The 15,139-nt window shown below is 46.0% G+C and overlaps 1 protein-coding gene across 1 annotated transcript in view; it reads right to left on the bottom strand.

The window, feature by feature from the left end:
* INTS11 (integrator complex subunit 11) overlaps window positions 1–15,139 on the bottom strand; it is a 167,337-nt gene that overhangs the window by 118,872 nt on the left and 33,326 nt on the right. Inside the window, exons 3-5 of the mRNA XM_085624103.1 lie at window positions 13,772–13,869; window positions 13,518–13,591; window positions 1,723–1,951 (exon numbers count right to left, since the gene is read on the bottom strand). Of these exons, the coding sequence (XP_085480229.1) occupies window positions 1,723–1,951; window positions 13,518–13,591; window positions 13,772–13,869 (401 nt within the window). The remainder of the gene's footprint in view (window positions 1–1,722; window positions 1,952–13,517; window positions 13,592–13,771; window positions 13,870–15,139) is intronic.

Here is a 15,139-nt window from a genome sequence, read left to right as displayed (position 1 = left end):
GGGCAGCCATTTAAGTGATGTGAGGGCAGGCGTGATGTGGTCAAAGCGTTTGCAGTTGGTAATCAGCCTGGCAGCCAGGTTGAGCACTGCTCTGTGGAGGGCCAGGTGAGATTTAGGGGCTCCAGTGAGAATAGCGTTGCCGTAATCAAGTTTAGAGAGGACTAGTGATTGAACGACCCATTTAAAGTCATCTTGTGGGATGAAGGGTTTGATTTTTTTGAGGTGTTTAAGAGTGAAAAGTGCTCCTTTGGCTGAATTGTTGATATGATCCTTAAGATTCAGATTTTTGTCTAGGATGAAACCTAGGGATTTAGCAGAGTTTGAAAGATTGAGCGGACAGTTGAGGGAGTTGAGGTCAGAGATCCAGCCTTGGATAGGAAGATGGTTACTTTTTGGAGAGAATAGAATGATTTCTGTTTTGTTAGGGTTCAGTTTTAGATGGTTAGAGTAAAACCAAGATTGAATCTTGCTTAGGGTGTTGTTTAGATGAAGGACATCGCTGTGTGATTTGATTTTGTAGTAGAGTTGCGTGTCGTCAGCGTAAAGGTGATAATTAATCCCTGCTTGATTCAAAATCATAGTAAGGGGCTCCATGAAGAGAGAGGGGGAGAGAATTGAGCCCTGGGGGACACCCAGAGAGACTGGGGTGTATTTGGAGAAGCAGGAGTTTATTTTAATTTGTTGAGTTCGGTGTTGGAGGTAAACCAGTTAAGGACAGTGCCATGGAGGCCTGAGCGGGACTTGAGATATTCAAGTTAGGAGGAATGATTAACTGTATCAAATGCAGCAGAGAGGTCGAGAAGGATAAGAAGGCAAGCCTCTCCCTTGTCTAGCGAATGATGAATGTCGTCGGCAATGTTTAGCATGGCGGTTTCGGTACTGCATCCTTTCCTTTATGTCTAATGATGGACACACCAGAGGGAGGCTGTTTTCTTTTGCTTTTCTGATTCCAAGCCAATTGTGTCTTACCAGTTGTGCACATTGTATCCTCAGTATGAGGTTCATATCAGCCAGTCCAGACATTTGCTTTTTTTTTTTTGTCACATTTGGGATGAGACATTTATTCTTTTGACAGATTTAGCTGTCTCACCAGCCTCACTAAATTACAAAACATAAGAACACAAATACAAAAATACAAATAGGGACTTTCCACTGGTCTGTTCAAGTGTTTTGCTTCCTCCCAGCACAGAACAAGGCATGTAGCAATGGGTCTGCCCACTGAAGCCACTGGATCTCATTCACTGCGAGTCATTGTATTAAGCCTGATGACGCGCACAACCTCCCAAAAAGAAGTGTGTGGTGGGCCACTACTTTACTTTCCCAATGTTTTTTCCTTTACATTTTAAATAGGTTTTACCCTTGTGTGTTTGCCTTCTGGTTTCCGTAATTCACCAGTATATTTTCTTTGTGCTAATGACATTCATATAATCATGTGATGTGCATTAAAGCTAAAAATGGTTATTATAAGCACATCTTCCTGCAAGAAAGCAACCACAGTGTTCTACTAAAATTATATGGAAAGGTTACTTTGTTCAATTATAACACTTTATTGCAAGCATATTGCTACTATGTTTTGGTGGCAGCATTTCTTCTTTTTTATTGCGGAGGTATATGTTAGCCATAAAAAATAAGCACTGCATCAAATCGTCAAGGCCACACCTATTGGCTTTGACAATACTTTTTAGTTTTAGTGATTCATTTCCATGGTGTTCATTTCCATACCTGAACCGTCTGATGGAGATTCACTGCCACCACTTTCTTCATGCAATCCTTGATCATCTGTGAGGTGAAGAAGTTTGTCTCACCCTTCTTGTCCACAGTGATCTTACGGTAGTCCTCCAGCAGGATGGGGCAGATGGCCTTGGTGGGGTGTGTCATGTAGATGGGCCCGTCGAAGCCCACCATTTCACTCATATAAGGCAGGGCCCCACAATGGTCCAGGTGGAAATGGCTGTCAAAGAATGGCAGAAAAATGGGAGAGTTAAGAGAAGAGGGTGTGGCAACTGTCTGCAATCAGTAGCATCCTTTCAAAATATTAGAATACTATGCAACAAAAGAAAGTCATTTGAGAACAGACTGGTACAACCAGGCCCACACAGTGATCCACAGGCATCACCTGTCAAGGAATCTCCACATTTCACCATAGGGAAAACTAACCCTGCTCTTTAATGCTCAAGCCTACAGTTATTATGTAGATTAGAGTTATCAAGTTAAATAGCCAGAAACTTGGACTACTAAATCTGTCCCTCCCAGATTCAACACCATTTGGTACAGAATCTATGAACCGCATCTTCTCCATTGACATGACTACTCTACAACATAGCTTAGCGCAAACTGACTCAGATTACAAATTAGAAAGGCATGTTTTGATTGCCTATAAACAAACACACCCTGCCTCCTCAACAGCACACAAGTCACTGAATCATCAATAAAAAAGGCTAATTTAATATCTAAATATATTTCTTTTACTAGAGCATACAATCATTTTTTTAAACACAGTGATATGTAGTTCCTTTAATAACACCTCATCTAATATTACATTGTATTCAAACAATTCAAATTTAAGCTGGTCTCATTGTATTGTACACTACCATCACCCATTAAAAAACCTTATACATTTATACCACACACAGGCCACTTCCATCATCACATTAAAATACTCTTTGAGCCCCATTTACATAAATAGTGCCCAACAGACAAAGATGTTGGTTTTCTGTTTAAAGTATCCTAACATATTATTCATAACCTTCTCAAATATATAGCTGTTGTAACTCAGTAAATATGGTATCTTTTTCTCACTGATCACTAACAATATCTAATTTTCTTACTAAATTCCTAGTCCGGTACACATGTCCTTATCTCATCATAGAACTGTTGTGACTTCACGTTGATTTCCTCTGGGCATCTGAATACCAGTACTTATTTTGTGATTGTCTTCCGGAAAGAGCAGGTTATCAATGGAAGTATTAATCTGTTGAAATGCGGTGTCTCCTGTGCATAGCACAAAACGTATTTCTGTATTTGAAATGGTATTGCCTTACTGTACGAATACTTGAGCTCCTTTAAGATGTGCTTCTGGTAGGGACTGAAGGAGGTCTTCTATTTCCTGCACTTGAAACTGTCATACCAGCTCATAAAAGCCTGGGAGATGGCAAATCTCAATTCATGCCGTCTCCTGAGGCTACTTTGGGACTTCATTAGTGTCTGGCAGAGCGGGACAATCTTCCAAACATTGGCGGATGTCACTTCTGTGTAGGGAGCCGCTAATATCAAAGCACTCAGTATACTGCAGGCAGGACATCCGCCAATATTTGGCAGATGTCAGGCATCCATCAATCTCGAAGTAAAGCCCTCTACTTTCTTTGTCCAAGGGAAGACCATCTATAGATCCGGGTATAATGAGCGTTCGGGTGCTGTGTGAATTACTATGTTTTTGCTTCAACATGGCCCACATCTATTGCCGCACACATAATATCGGTGACAAAGGCAAAGCGCCACATACTCCGCCCTATCTACATCGATAACCGCCAACTGGGCTCGGGCTGGTTCCAAACCCTGGGAGCGCCAGTTCTCTTAAGGATACGTTCAAGTTCTCGAACTTGATGAGTTAGACACCCCCTCTTCTCTCAGAGATGCTTATTGTCGGAGGCAGCTATAGCGATGAACTCCCCCTGACGACTACTTTCAGGGCGTCCCACAGTCTCATGGCCTACTTCTCAGAAAGGGTATCGTGGCCATGGTCCCCCCTCCCCTCCGAAGAATTGGAGGTCCTCAGACAAGGAGGCAAACAGCGCCTCAAGACAGGGGCAGGTGATAAGGCCTCGGGACTCCTAGAGTCTAATGACTCGTCCGCGTTTGAGGCTGCAGTGGAGTCTCCGGGCTGGGCTCCAGGCATTTTGAGAAGCATGTCCTTGAGGGTTCGGTACCTCTTCCCCCTCCCAGTGGCCATAGCGAAAGGCAAGGTGTTGCGCCGACTCCCAATGGACAGACTCAGGTCCAAGTCAGCCAATGGATTGGTGCAATTTGAGGGTGAGGCTTCCAAAGCACCCAAGATAATGAGCATCCAGAGAGTGAGGGTACCCACCCGGTGGCGACGGGTCCCCCAATCAGGAGCTACTCAGAGCAGCGGCAAGGGATGAGCAGCACTCCTCAACAAATCCCCCATCCAGCTTCAACAATGTGCAGGGACGGGCTTCGGCACCTAGGCCCAACCAGCTGTAGGGCAAGGCACATGTGCACAAGGCAAACCAGCTGGTGTGTGACCAGAAGCAGATGGCCAGTGAGGTGAGTCAGAGTTCTGCGGTCTCCCCTGTTCCAGAGTGCCCCATGAATCGCCGAGCGAACTATGGGGGTGCCAGGCCAAAGAGGCGATGGGGGCTTCAGTAGGGCCCACTCAGGCTGAAATGATCTCTTCTTCTCTTGCCAGACACCCGCATGCGTCCCCTCTCAGTTGCAGCCAGTCTATCAAGGTCGGGCAGGGCGAGCTGGAGTCCCCATGACCACAGCGGGTCTGAAGGCCGCAGATCTCCCAAGCTCCGACCGGCCTCTGGAATCAGGCAGGAGAGTGCGGGTGGGACCAAAATCCACTCAGGAGCGAGCACTCCTGGTAGGCCGAAGCGTTGGTGTGCTAATCAGAGGCTCAAACCCCATGCTGTACAGATCTAGGCGGTGAGGACCAACAGCAGGGAGTAGAGAGACCGAAAAGCATGTCTCACCCGTCCAACATCTTGGACCATGCCCCATGCCCACCTCATTTAGAGATGGACGGACCTTCATTTTTATGTTGACAAAGCTCTCATTGGCTACATCTATAGAAAGTTTCCTCCGAAGGCCCAAGGGAGTAGGGTCGATCGGTGGAAGGACATTACACTGCCCGCCCTATTAAGGGTGGAAGGTGAGATGTCTACTTTTCTGTCCGGCACAGTCAGGGACAGAAAAAAAACCATAGCCTCACACCCAAGAGGGAACTCCTACGGTGTGGTGGTCAATCAGATGTTTTGTTTTTCAGAAACAAACTCCCACTTTTGAGGTGCAAAAACTTTGAAAACCTTTGGTGAATGGCCATCAAAACCGATGGCAACAAGCCACTAAATGTTTTGTACCTTGATGTGGTACACAGATAACCCCTGGTCCGGCAGTCATCTCTAAATATGACCAAAATGTGACCTTTCACGGACCGCAAGAGCACTGATAAGTTACAGTTATGGAGACATCAGTTGGCATTGGTCTCTGCATTTGTGTTTCTAAGAATTTTTCCTCCACTAAATAGAGCAAAGGACTAGAACTCTGAAAGAGGTTTGCTGAAAATTGGCTTCAGCACTCATTCACAGACAGCTCTAAATATAAATCTTGTCCACCTCCTTAGTTGTAACGATTCTACGAATACTCTTTTCCTAACTGCGAAATGTTTCAAAAAAAGCATGGAATGCTTTTTACTTCAAATCAGCATGATTCATGGACAAACAAAGGCTGCAAAGCATATGGATGTCTTTACAGGAACAGCAAATGTTACACTGCAGGCAGTATTTACAAGCTGTGCTCTCCTCAACTATTCTCTCATTCGACAATTGTTATAGGACCAGAATCTTTGGGACACTGAATCACAAAAGGCGCTTCTTGAAATGTTTCTTGGATTCCAATTTGTGAGATGCCAAAATTGATATAGGTGTTTTAATGCAGACTTAAGGATCCATACAAGTTGCAAGAAGGGCATTGTATTGTAATAATATTTGCGAAGCGTTGCTACCTCTCGGGGGGGAGGGGGGGGGGGTTCTGAAAGTGCTTTACATACATACTATATGTCTAGGCATGATGATAGGAACAAATAGCCTACAATGTAGTCTGTGTTTTGGTGCACCGTGCAATCGTGATCACAGCTCATTCAATTCGCAACTGAAGCTGATACAACAGTTGAGTGCAGCAAGTAAATCTTAAGCGATACATGCTGCAAACATACTGGACAACACTCCTGGTATAAAATCGATGGCCAATGTTATTGCTTTCAGAACTTAATGGTCGTTATCACTAACTGCTAAGCCACCTCCTATTTTCTATGTGCACTTTTTAAAACAAATATTTGTTCCTGGGGGGCAGTAAATAACTACGATTAGAGTTAACTTTAAAACATGAATAAAAATTATATGTATAGCTGGCAATCCTTCAGAAGATAATGTAGTTCATGGCAGCATTATACTGCCAAATGAGAACTGAATCATAATAATTTTTGTCACATTTGTGATCAAAGTGGGGTAATTGTTGCTACTACATGAAAAGCCTGTTGACCGGCGCCTAATTTCTGTTGCTACATTGTGAAGTCTTTATAAATATATTTCAATGTTTCCTTTAGCTAAATTCTGATCTACCCAACTGGACTTCATAATTTGTGTAGCTTGAGAAAGGTGTATCCGGTAGCTAAACTAATAGTCCGGGAGGGGGAGGAGATTGCCTGGCCCAAAGATGGCCGCGCTCTAAGGTAGCTCCGCGAGCCACTATATCAATCCTCAATGATCCTGCTTCTCAATAATGTAACTTTCCTCACCCCCCCCGGGAGCTGTGGTGGTGCCCATGACACGGTCGGAGGCCGAAACCCCGAGGAAAAAGGACGCTGCTGGGGCCCACAGAGAGTGACGGGCCCCGGCCTGGTACTGGGGCCTGCATCGAGACGCGAGGGTAGAGCACGCACGCCAGCTTGATCAGACTGCGGTGCTAGTGAGGGGCGGGCTACCCCGGGTTCCGAGGCGGCCCGGAAGGTGTTCCCCCTACACAGAAACCACGCGACCGGAGGTGCAAAACGGGCGCCTGCAAGCTCCCTGATCAGGTGCCAGCGAACGTGTGCAGCTTCGGGCGGCGCACCAGATTGAAGGCGAGTGGACGACCCCCGGAGCCTTGAAGATGTGAGACGCGGAGTGCCGCTGTACAGAAACAGGCAGCGGTGAATCCCCATCGGATAGGCCGAGCCCCGAGGTGCTGCAGGAGGCAGACAGTGTGGCCACTTAACAGGCGTGGGACCCAAGTGACTCTTCCTCCCACCCCCGGTGGGCCCGGCACGCGCCACATAGGCGCAGACTGAGGCCAATGGAGTCGTCGCATTAGCCTACTGTGGTGGAGCCCTCAAGCTACATTTCAGGAAGGGAGGGAGGGAAGCCTGTACTTGCTGGACCCCCAGAAGGCCCACCCTGGGTTAGAGGCCGGGAGAGGGGTGCTCTTAGTCGCTAAAGGAACAAAATGCAGCCAGAGATAGCGGCAAACCCAGGGAGGAAAAGACAATTGCCATATTATATTGCAGTACGGGAAGCAGCTATCTTCTCGGGGTGCCGCAGGCCCTGCGACGGTAGGTGTGTGGCACGGCGGGGCATGCGGACACATGGGGAGGTGCGACGCTCTGCCCAGCAACCCTGAGATGAGAGCCATCTTGTGAACTTCTCATTGAGGCCAGTGGTTAGCACTGACATAACCCCCATAGCAGTATAACGTAGCAGAAGCGCGTCGGCCGCTGGTTGTACCTGGAGTTCACCGCAGTGGGGAGGAGGCGGCAGTGTGACGGTGGGGTTGCCTTTTAAACTTGTGCACATACCAGTGCTATAACTACAGAAAGCAACCACATCCTTGTACCTGGTGAGAGGCGGCCACTGGCCCAGGATCCTGCCGATAAGGGAGTTATGGGGCGTACGGAAAAATCCCAGTCTAAACTTCAATTCAAAACACGCAAATCCCCCAAGCAGCAGCCTTGGAGAAAAATGCCTAGGAGTCAGGGTTGGAGACAGGGGACACAGTGGCAGGCTCAGACCTGAAGCAGATCTTGACGGCAATGCAGCGCAGTTTAATGAAAATTGACGGGAAGATCGATGCCTTCACCTTTAGGATGGATAGAATGTCTGAGCAGCTGGACAAACACTCGGAGAGGCTGGACACTGTGGAGAAAAGAGTTTCGGACACTGAGGACAAGCTGAACACCACTCTGAGCACATCCGCGAAACTAGACAAACTGTTACTCTCTGTTCAATCCAAGGCTGAGGATTTGGAAGCACGCTCAAGGAGAAATAACGTGCGCATCGTTGGCATAGCGAAATCTGCAAATATACAAAACATGGAGCTCTTCATTGAACAATTGCTGGTAACGCTCTTGGGTAAATAAACTTTCTTAAACATGAGCATAATAGAGAGTATGCATAGATCCCTGGCCCCAGGCCGGTGCCGGAGCGCCCCGCCACATCCCACCATTGCAAGGGTACTTAACTACAGAGACAGAGATGCCGCACTCAGAAAAGCCAAGGAACTACAATCATTGAGGTACGAGGGTATGGCTATATCCATCTATCCAGATTTGACGCAGCAGGTGGAGGAAGCGAGACGTCAGTTCCTGCCAGTAAAACGCAAGCTGAGAGATCTTAATTTGGATTACAATATGATCTACCCGGCAAAGTTGAGTGCACGCAAATAGCAAAGCGCATATTTTCAATGATCCTAAGCAAGTACTGCAATAGCTGAAAAAAAGAGAAGGTGGCAGTCCCAGAGGAGGATCCCCAAAGGCCCGATCGACGCAGAATGACACCACCCCAGGCTCTGAGGAACAGTGAACTATGATTTTCAATCATTTTTGACTGGGTCTGGAGGAAGAGACATAGTGGATTCCTCTCCGGCGGACAGCAGCTGCTGGCTGGTGTTAACTTCTCCACCTGCCACAACATAAACATGGTTTATTCCAGAGATGGGGGTGGGGGGGTGAAGAGGAGAGAGACGTTCTTTTGTGAATGGTTTAACTGGGGTTGGTCCCCTAAGATGCTTGACATCCCAGAGCGTACACGTAAACTACGATAATGCACTAAATCAAAGCAGGGTGGAAGGTCCAACAGACAAGGAGGCTAGGGAAGGGTCATAATAGGCTAAAAACGAGGGAAGCAACTCAGATAACTAGCGGAGTGGGCTCAGGAGACTTAGAAGCAGGTGAATGCCGGTAACATCTGCCCCACCGTGTGCGTTTGGGATTGTTATTGTTATTAATTGTTTAAGTTTTTGTCATTAAGCATGATTGGGGGGGGCGGTGGATCCGGGCTCATCTATGCTTAGTTGGAGAAGGCATAGCGTGGGTGGGGGCTGGGCGGGTTAGGGGTGAAGAGTCTCATACAACTACAGGGGGTACGTTCTGGGAAAATCAAGCTGGCAGGATTCACCATTGCGAGAGTGTATATGCAAATGATTTGACATTGAAAACCCAACTAAGGTGAATAGGAAAATTAAGCTTTGGAAGTTGAACATCCGAGGATTAAATGATTATAGGAAACTTCGTAGGGTGGTAGCCTCCCTTAAGAGGCACCAGGTCGATGTTGCACTGATACAGGAAACACATTTAGCTCCCCAAAATAAGATGTTGTCCCCAAAGAGACTACAGGGTCAATTCCACGCAGCAGGCTTTACATCGCACGCAAGAGGAGTACTCACTTGGGTTAACTCCAGATAAGGGCTTACGCTGCTGGTCGAGGAGATCAATCCTAATGGCAGGTTCGTTGTAACTAGATGCTGCGCAGAGGGATTTGGAGCCAGATTGGTTAACATATATGGTCCCAACTATGATGACCCCAATTTTACCATGCAATGGCGGTGAGCCTGCTTAAGGCAGATGACCTTCCGCAAATGGGAGGGGTAGATTTGTGTAACTGTACACTAGATCCCATCAGTGACAGGTCTAGGGGCCAGGCCAGGAGGGCGGCAGCAGCAGCAAGCATTATCAAGGACTTGATGGAACAGTTGGGGCTGGTAGATGTCTAGAGGCAGCGTCCTAACACATCCCAAAGGTTTACGCATTACTCTGATCCACATAACACCCACACCAGGATTGACCAGAAGTCTTCTCCCCCAGGTCACAAATCACAAGATCCTTCCTATGACCTATTCAGATCACTCACCGGTTCAGTTGGAATTGGAAATCCCTGGAGAACGCTTTGCATCATTCACATGGAGGTTCCCCCCTTACACCTTACTAGACCAAGTGTTTCGCATAGAAATGGCAACGGCTATTGAGATCTTTTTTAGGGAAAACATTGGGTCAGTCTCCTCCTCCTAAATGGTTTGGGAAACCTTCAAGGTGTTTATTAGGGGGGAGGCTATATCAAAACATGCTGGGGTACTGAGTTCTATTCAGAATAGGCTTACAAGACTATAGTCAGAAATTGCACGATTGGAGCAAGAACACCAAAGGACTGGCAATAGTAAATGTATAGATAACATCAAAAAACCCATAGAAGAATATCAAGACACAGCAGAAAGCAAAGTTAAACATTTGGGCAAATATGCAACAGCGTGAGTGTACGGGGAGCGTGCGCGTCCTTGAGCCCGGCTAACCAACTTGCAGCATCCCCCAAGGGACACTAGCACCATCGTAGAAATTTCGGGGGAGGACGGCAGAATGATACATGATTCGTCAGAAATAGCTGAGAGATTCCACAGAAATTATGTGGAGCTGTATAGTTCTCGCATAACACAGGACGATAAAGCCATAGAGGAATATCTAACGCATATACAGATGACTTGGCTTAGACTCCCACAGAGAGTATCTCATGGCACCACTGGACCCTAGGGAGGTAAGGGTAGCATGAACATCAATGAGGGGTGGAACAGCTCCAGGATCGGATGGACTGACGGTTGCTTTTTACAAAGCCTTTCAAGACCGCTTATACCACACCCCGTCCCTTTGTTTGAGGAGATGGCCGAGAATAAACTGATGTCCCCAGTCGATGAGAGTGGCTATATTAGTCACCCTTCGCAAGCCAGGGAAACCCCCTAATGATTGTTCTTCCTACAGACCTCTGTCTCTGCTAAACGGAGATATGAAACTTTTCGCTAAAATACTAGCTAATTGAATTGCACCCCTGATATCTAGCTTGATGGGAGCGGAGCAGGCTGGTTTTATTCCGGGCGCAATTTAACATCTATCCTTAGAACCGTCTTTGCTGCGATTCAGCATATAAATACAAAAGACAAAGCAGCGGCTGTCTTTCTAGACGCTGAGAAAGCGTTTGACTCTGTAGAATGGCCTTTCATGGAAGCGGTACTGAGACGTGTCGGAATGGGGGAGGTCTTTCTCCAGCTTGTAAAAGTATTTTATGAGGCACCGATAGCCAGAGTCAGATTGGGGAATAAAGTAACGATTCCTATTTCCATTTCTAGAGGCACATGACAAGGATATCCCCTCTCCCCTTTGCTATATGCACTAGGTGCTGAGCCTCTGCTGTGTGCTCTTAGGGAATATCATAGTCATAGAGGGGTGCACTTACCAGATTACCAATTGATAGCCTCAGCCTATGCGGACGACATGCTCTTATAAGTAAGAGAGCCTGCTACTCACCTTACTCCGGTGTTAAATGAGGTGGTCCGCTTTGGGCAGCTGTCTGGCATAAAGATTCACTGGACCAAATCCTTAATTTTTCCGTTGACCCCGTCTACACAACTAATTCACATGGAATTCCCATTGCAGTGGACCACAGAGTCGGGTCATTATTTAGGTATACAGGTACACACTGACTCAGAGGTAGTCCTTACTGACAACTATGGGAAAGCCCTAGGTAGGATCGAGGAAGACGTGACAGATGGATAAGATTACCCCTCTCGTTGATGGGACGGATCCCATTAATGAAGATGGTTGTCCTTCCAAAACTGTTATTTCTCTTTCCAAATATCGCCATGTTGCTCCCGGTGCACATATTCTCTAAGATGAGATCACTCTTGATCAAACTAGCCTGGGCGGGTAAACAACCCGTGTCAAAGGGGAAACTCTCACTTTGCCATACTCCATGGGGGCGGGGGGCGTCTCAACGCCCCAGACCTAGAATTATATTATAGAGCAGCCAGTGCTCACACGCTCATGCATGGATACACGGCCCAGAGACCCTCCCGCACATACACAAAGAAAATAGAAGCTGACCCAGACACCTTTCCTCAGGTGCTCTTTAAGATGTGCAATAGAAAGCACAGCTTACTGGTCTCTCTTTACCCCACCATACAAGCCTGGCGAAATCTGTTTGATAGACAGGAGGGTCCATTATTGTACTCGCCTTTGGCACCTCTAGAATGGTGCACCTGGCTCCCAACGGGCAAGGAAATTGAGATTTCCAATGCAGTTCACAGGGTAAACATTACGGAAGTGGGTGACCTGTTCAAGGATGGTGAATTTCGTAAATGGGAGAATATATTAGCCGAGGGGCTTACTCCTTCACCTTCGGTGCGCTATCAGCATTTCAGAGTACAACATGCATTGAAGGCCCAAACTCACACTATCCGAGCTTCCACCTCTGCCAAGCTGGTCTCTAGGATTAACAATATTACACAAGAATATGAAGTAAGTAAGAAGTAAGTAAGAAGTGAGGCAGGACTGGCAGAGGGATTTGGTGCGGATAATTGGAGACAAGGAATGGCGATATTGCTGTGAAGTAACTAGACAAATATCGTTAAATGGCGGCAGACATCGCCTCAAACATTTCAAATATATCAATAGAACATACTATACAGCAGAAATGTTGCTCAGATATGGCCTACGGGAAACAGCTGCCTGTGATCGCTGCGCAGAGCCAATTGCCAGTTTTCTACATGCAGCTTGGAGCTGCCCAGGAATATCAACATTTTGGGGGGAAATATTCCACATTTTAAATGAAATAACCGGACTCACTCTTGTCCCAGACCCTTTGCTTGCTTTGCTGGGGTATGACAGGGTGATCAATAGAGAGGTGCGACAGCTAGTGGCGATGGGTCTGTTACTTGCTAAAAGACGGGTGGCGATACGATGGGCTAGGGGCTTGACTCCAACTGCGGAGGATTGGACTAGAGATATGATTTATTGTAATACTCAATCTGACGCCTATAGTGAGCTCCTTCCTCCGCAAGCTAGGCCAAGAGCTTACTGAGTATCTTTCAGCAATACCTGGTGGGTAAAGAAACCGGAGGGAGCAGGAGATGGGGGAAGCGCTAAATGACCAAACTGGAAGTGGGGAGGGGATGGCAATGCTAGAGTAATTGTGAAAGTGTGAATGACTGTGCAGTACATCGACATGCACAACCTTATGGAGTTTCTCGTAGTAACATTTATGGATAATTCTATTTCAATGTGATCCAAACAAGACAAACAGGATGTACCCGGCAATAGCAAACTGAATCGTACCCCTACAATGACAATGTATAATTGTTTTTGAGTTGTGTTAACTGAAAAATCAATAAATAAAATTAAAAAACAATAGTCCAGTTGCCAACTTGGTCCGCATGGCCCAGGGTGGGCTTGCCTTTGGCACACCAGGAAGAGACCCCGTGTGAAGTGCCCATGGCAGACCAGTGGGAAGTCTCTATTCCCTGTGATTGCCCTATGCAGTGTGATTTTCACAATAACAGGGTTGGTACAGCTGAAAATTTCTCACTCCCCAAACCACGATATGAGGACCAATTTTTATCAACTAGCGTTCCAGCTTTAAAAGATGCATTCACTATAACCATCTGAGAAACAAACTGGTAAGTTAGTAACACAGTAATGAACATACCTGATAATCACACAATCCAGGAACTCAGTTAGCTTCCCGTTCGGGTTAATGTAGGAGAAATCAGGAAAGCGTCTCTAAGAAACAGGGAAAAATGATCAGAGACCACTCACAATGATTAGCTAGAATGCTGCGCGGTAGGAGTTTTGATTAGAAGGCAGGGAGAAAGACTGAATGAGACAATGTGCATAGTGACAAGTTCAAAACATGGAATGAGAAACTATTTCAGGGAGTACTGCACCCTCAGGTTTACTCACATCATCGTTGTAGCCCATGTGCATGCCACAGTCCAGCATGATGTTTTTTCCACCAATAGACACCAGGATACAGCTACGGCCCACATCCTGGCCAGCTCCTAGAGCATAGGATAGAAAACAGATATTGTTAGGTGCGGATTCTCGTCTGTATGGTGCATTATTCCCAACTACCCCATGCACAAGGCTTCCTTTGTCCTGTTTACTTAACACAGAAGATAATGGCCTCAGAAAGCAGCAGCAGCAGCAGCAATATTTAGCAAAAACCAAGAGAGTTACAGGCTAGTCCCTAAGCAAATGAGCACATTTACAGACAACTGCTACTTATAGCCCGAACAACAGATTAATTAATAGCCCTGAAAATATAGATTATTAAGAAAATGTACACCCAATTAGTTACTTTTCCTTAGAACCGTGTGTGTAAATAATTTATCATTCAAAAGAGGTAGTATTCAGCCACATCAGGCAGTAATGGTGGAGCAGAATAATAAGTGGATAGATATTAAAACTCGTTCTATACATAAATGCTACTTAAAGTAAAGGAGACTATGGAGAATTGGAAAGATTCATAAGGGCCTAAATCCTGCAAATTCCCCATTTTCTATTGCCACCACATATATATTTATTGCGGACAGTGGTTCCATTTTTAGCGTTACCCCTTCAGTCATTCCTGACATTTACAAAATAGTATATTCCGTACTTTGCCTAGCAGGTCCACTCAGTGCAAAATTGGCACTGCAAATCCCAGAATGTAAAGTGTGTTGGCTAAAAAGCCCATACTACCTTAAGGTATAATGTATGACATGGGGCCACCAAACATGTATATTTTGCAACTAGCCCAGTGCAGAAACTTTTTTTTTAGTACTTTTACCACAGCCTTCTGAAGGAGTTTTTAGCATTATAGAGCACAAATAAAATGTATTCCGTTTAGTTTGTCATTGGTCCTGTCTCAATGTAACTGGCTAAAGAAGCATCAGTCTCCAAGTACTGATGAGCCTGGAGAATGCTCAAGACCATTAAGAGACCTTTTTAACCTAAGGGTACCCACCACCTATAGAGTCAAGACTTACCCAAGCACATGAAAGGTGTGTGTTCCCTTGTGTTGTGATCATTACACTGGATGTCTAGTTAATAGAGACACTGAACTTCACAGATGGTAATTTGCATCAGAACCATTAAAAAATGGTCCTAATGTATCAAATGCTTTTCATCCTCACAAACTACGTGCTGCACAAACTGGCAAGGTTGTAGGAGCAAAAAAAAGCCCTAATGTATCAAAGTGACAGCACAAGTAGCAAATGCCCATGCGACTCAGAAAGTAAGCATCACTACTACTTTCATTTTGCAAGAGAGAAGGCTAGTGTATGGCCC

This window comes from Triturus cristatus, chromosome 1_2, assembly GCF_964204655.1.
Source record: "Triturus cristatus chromosome 1_2, aTriCri1.1, whole genome shotgun sequence".
Lineage (NCBI taxonomy): Eukaryota > Metazoa > Chordata > Amphibia > Caudata > Salamandridae > Triturus > Triturus cristatus.
The sequence above is the reverse complement of the archived record's forward strand: the minus strand, read 5'-3'. Positions and strand labels throughout refer to the sequence as shown.